Source organism: Vicia villosa, linkage group LG7, assembly GCF_029867415.1.
Source record: "Vicia villosa cultivar HV-30 ecotype Madison, WI linkage group LG7, Vvil1.0, whole genome shotgun sequence".
NCBI classification, from domain to species: Eukaryota; Viridiplantae; Streptophyta; class Magnoliopsida; order Fabales; family Fabaceae; genus Vicia; species Vicia villosa.
Genome location: NC_081186.1, coordinates 105483564 through 105487200, shown reverse-complemented (window position 1 = coordinate 105487200; position 3637 = coordinate 105483564). Strand labels below are relative to the sequence as shown.

The 3637-nt window shown below is 28.2% G+C and overlaps 1 protein-coding gene across 1 annotated transcript; it reads right to left on the bottom strand.

Annotated features, from left to right (window-relative positions):
• Nucleotides 1–1544: 1544 nt before the first annotated feature.
• Nucleotides 1545–2156, bottom strand: LOC131619923 (NDR1/HIN1-like protein 10). The gene has a single exon (XM_058890961.1). It carries the CDS (start codon nt 2154–2156, stop codon nt 1545–1547), a length of 612 nt encoding a protein of 203 aa, XP_058746944.1.
• Between the last annotated feature and the right edge of the window lie 1481 nt (nt 2157–3637).

Here is a 3637-nt window from a genome sequence, read left to right as displayed (position 1 = left end):
TGTAATTTCATAAGTGTATTTCAATTGAAAAAGAATTAAAAATGATGAAGATATATTTCAAGATGATATGGTTAAAGAAATAGTTCTGAGATAAAGAATTTTTTTAATAAGTATTAGAGATAATATTCAGTTTCTCTCTAATTTTACATAGATATCTTCGTGGGATTCATATATATATATATATATATATATATATATATATATATATATATATATATATATATATATATATATATATATATATATATATATATATATATATATATATAGATGTTGATTTGATGAATAATTTAAATATCACCGAACTAAGTTTATCATTACTCTCTACTTATGTTACGTAGCTTTTATTATTACATACTTTTTATAAATTGAAAACTATAATATTGAAATGAAGGATTGATTGGCTCATCGAGCCACATGACCAATCAATTACTAGGCCGAACTCATTTTTGACAGCCCATGAAGTAATCAGGCCGACCCACTTAATCCCATTTATATGTTTTGGCCCCCCGGACCGAAGCAGGCTGGGTCGAGTCAACCCATTTGACAGCTCTACTGATGTTGTTTGAAATTTGAATAATTATTTGAAATTCACAAAAATGTTCTGTGATTGTTAAGTCAAGTATCTGTTAAAAACGACTTAACAAGTCGTGTACGAATCTGAAAAAACATCATTTTTTTAACACATTTTCATGCACCTCTTCATGAAACCTTCTCATTTTAACTTGACATTTTTTCATGATATTTTTCCATAACTTTACCATGATTCATAAAGGTGCTATGCTCATATAAATACATGAATTTTCAAAGGCTTAATTCACACCCTATTAGCCACACTTTTGAACTTACAATTGACATCAGAGCAGGTTATATGTAACTTGTTCCTAAGAAATCCAAATGGCTTTCGCAAATCAAAACCTGATTTTTAGAGACGGTGGTAGCAATAACAAGCCTCCATTGTTTTATGGTGAATACTTTGATTTTTGGAAATCAAAACACGAGTCGACGCTCTGTCCAAGTTATGTCGAATCCCTCTCGTTAACAACTTATCTCATGATTTCTGTCATTCTTCTAAGCCCCCTTACAAACCTAATTTATGGGATCCAACCACTTGATTTGTGAGTTTTTTTTAATTGTACTATCAACGTATCTCATTAGATTTTTCCCTTAACGCATACTTAATAAAATTTCGTTTTACTATAAATATTTTAGGTTCAAATAATAATAATGCATCATTTAAAATATTTTACGATTTTTGAATCTCTTGATGCCAAATATTTATAGAATTCAAAAAAGTATCCAAATTTTAGAAACCAGAATATTATATTAAACGTTCCATCTATATGATTAACCGATAATAATATGGGCCTAAGATGATTTTCAATACATTTAAAGATAATAACATAAATTAGATTAATAAGCAAAAACAAAATACATGTTAAAAAAACCAAAAAACAAAACTTATATCAAAATAACCTAAATACTAATTGTTAACTAAACCACCTAAAAGCAAAAATTTAGAGCCAGATAAACTAACCCAAATCCTAACCCCATCCCTGGTATTCGCGAGAGCATTCGGTAACATTGAAACTAGATTCTAATTTTTCATTAGAAATCAAAGGAACTCTTAAACCTATACAATAAACATATTCGTTGTGTTTCAAATTTAATTTCAAATCTAAATTAAATTTTTTCAATAGTGTCTCATTATCGTACTCCATAAGTTGTTGAGCATTGAATTTGATCAAACTATTCCCATAAAACACGACTGGCTTCAAAATAGTGTTCTTAAAATCTGCGTCAAAGGATTCCATATCCACCATAGCAAATTTGTTTCCTTTATATGAAGAAATCGCAGATATGTCATAAATCTCGCTCATATACTGGCCGAAGTGTGGGTTTCTCACAGATATATTGAACTTAAAATTATAGTATAAGGTGTTGTCGCTCGTGAGATTAAACTGCGTGATTGAGGCATCTGCTATACTGAACTCCACTGGTTTATAGGGCTGCGAGTCTTCCGAGAAAAGCGAAAAATATAGCCAAATACCGAAAAGTAACAAGATAGTTACACAAAAAGAGCCCCACAAACAGTCCTTGCGGTCCTCTTCTAATTGGATTTGTGATAACTTGGTAGGGGGAGGTTTCTGCGACATTGCGGAGTTATTAAGGTTTTGGGTTCAGATTGATAAGATATTGAGGAGTTATGCTGCATCATGCTTCTGTATGTTTCTATACAACCTATGAGTAACTGAATCCTTAATAATAGGATTTTTTTAAGATTTCAAATTGGATATTGAAAAACAACCCATGACTGTGTCATAACTTAATCCTAAATAATAGGTTTTTTTATGGTTTTAAATTTGAATCATATCTATCGTAATATAATAAATTATTTAAATTATATAATTTAAATTAATAACTAAATACAAATTTAATATCAAGCAATAAAGAAAGAGGAATAAATACCTTGATATTTTTCTGAATATTCTACAATTGACTTAAATTTTATTGATTTATTATGTATAAATATTATAATTTAAATTAGGTATTTAAATTATATAATTTTCTATATTTAATAATTTTGATAATAAGAATTAGTAACAACTTCATACCTTAAATTTTAATAAAACAACTATGTATAATTTTATTTTAATTAAAAAAAATGAGCAAAAAGTAAAAGAATAAAAATTAATATAATTTACAAAGAGTGTAAAAAATAGCAAAAACATTTTACAAATCATTAAAGATTAAAAATTAAGACATATCAACTTAATATAAAAATTTAAAAAAAAAATATGGATCCAAATAATGTACAATGTTATATAAAACAATAATTTTCTTAATATATTGGCTATAATGGTAATTTGAAATTTTCTTTGAAGTACAATGACAAATGAGGTAATAGCTTTATTTGAAGTTTGCTAATAATAATATACATTTTACATTCTAATTTCTAGAACAATAAAACTGTTGCAATCAAGAAATGTAAGACAATGCTATAATAAGTATGCTATAGCAAATAAAACATAGCATTAAAAAATAGTATGATCATGAATTAGTACTACTGAGTGTCATTTTAGAAGAGTTAAATTGTTCATGAGAAACAAATTTTGAAGAGCTAAGGGCACTACCTGTTCAAACACACCAAACAACACATTAGAATACATATATGAAACAAATTAAAATAAAACTATATACAAGAGTAAAAGAAATAAATCACAGAAGATTTATTTTTAGAAAGCAGTAACAACAAAGTCATATTTCATTTTGCAGGTATGAAATTAGAAACTTATCAATTAATTTCTATTAGAGCTTGACCTAACTCATCCTTACAAACCCGTTAGTAAGGTGAGGAGTGTCCCTCTATATATATTCTTTGAAAGCTCTATCTTTAGCCAATGTGAGATTTTAGAATCTTCCTAATACACCCCCTCACGCCAGCACTCTTTTAGGCTTGGTGCGTGAATATTAATGGTGGACGGCCATAGTCCGATCGATAGGCTCTGATACCATATTAGAGTTTGACCTAACTCATCCTTACAAAACCGGTTGGTAAGGTGAGGAGTGTCCCTTTATATATATTCTTTGAAAGCTCTATCTTTAGTCAACGTAGGACTTTAGGATCTTCCTAATA

Coding starts and splice junctions, on each gene's coding strand:
- LOC131619923 (XM_058890961.1), bottom strand. CDS start 2,156: ATGTCGCAGAAACCTCCCCCTACCAAGTTATCACAAATCCAATTAGAA.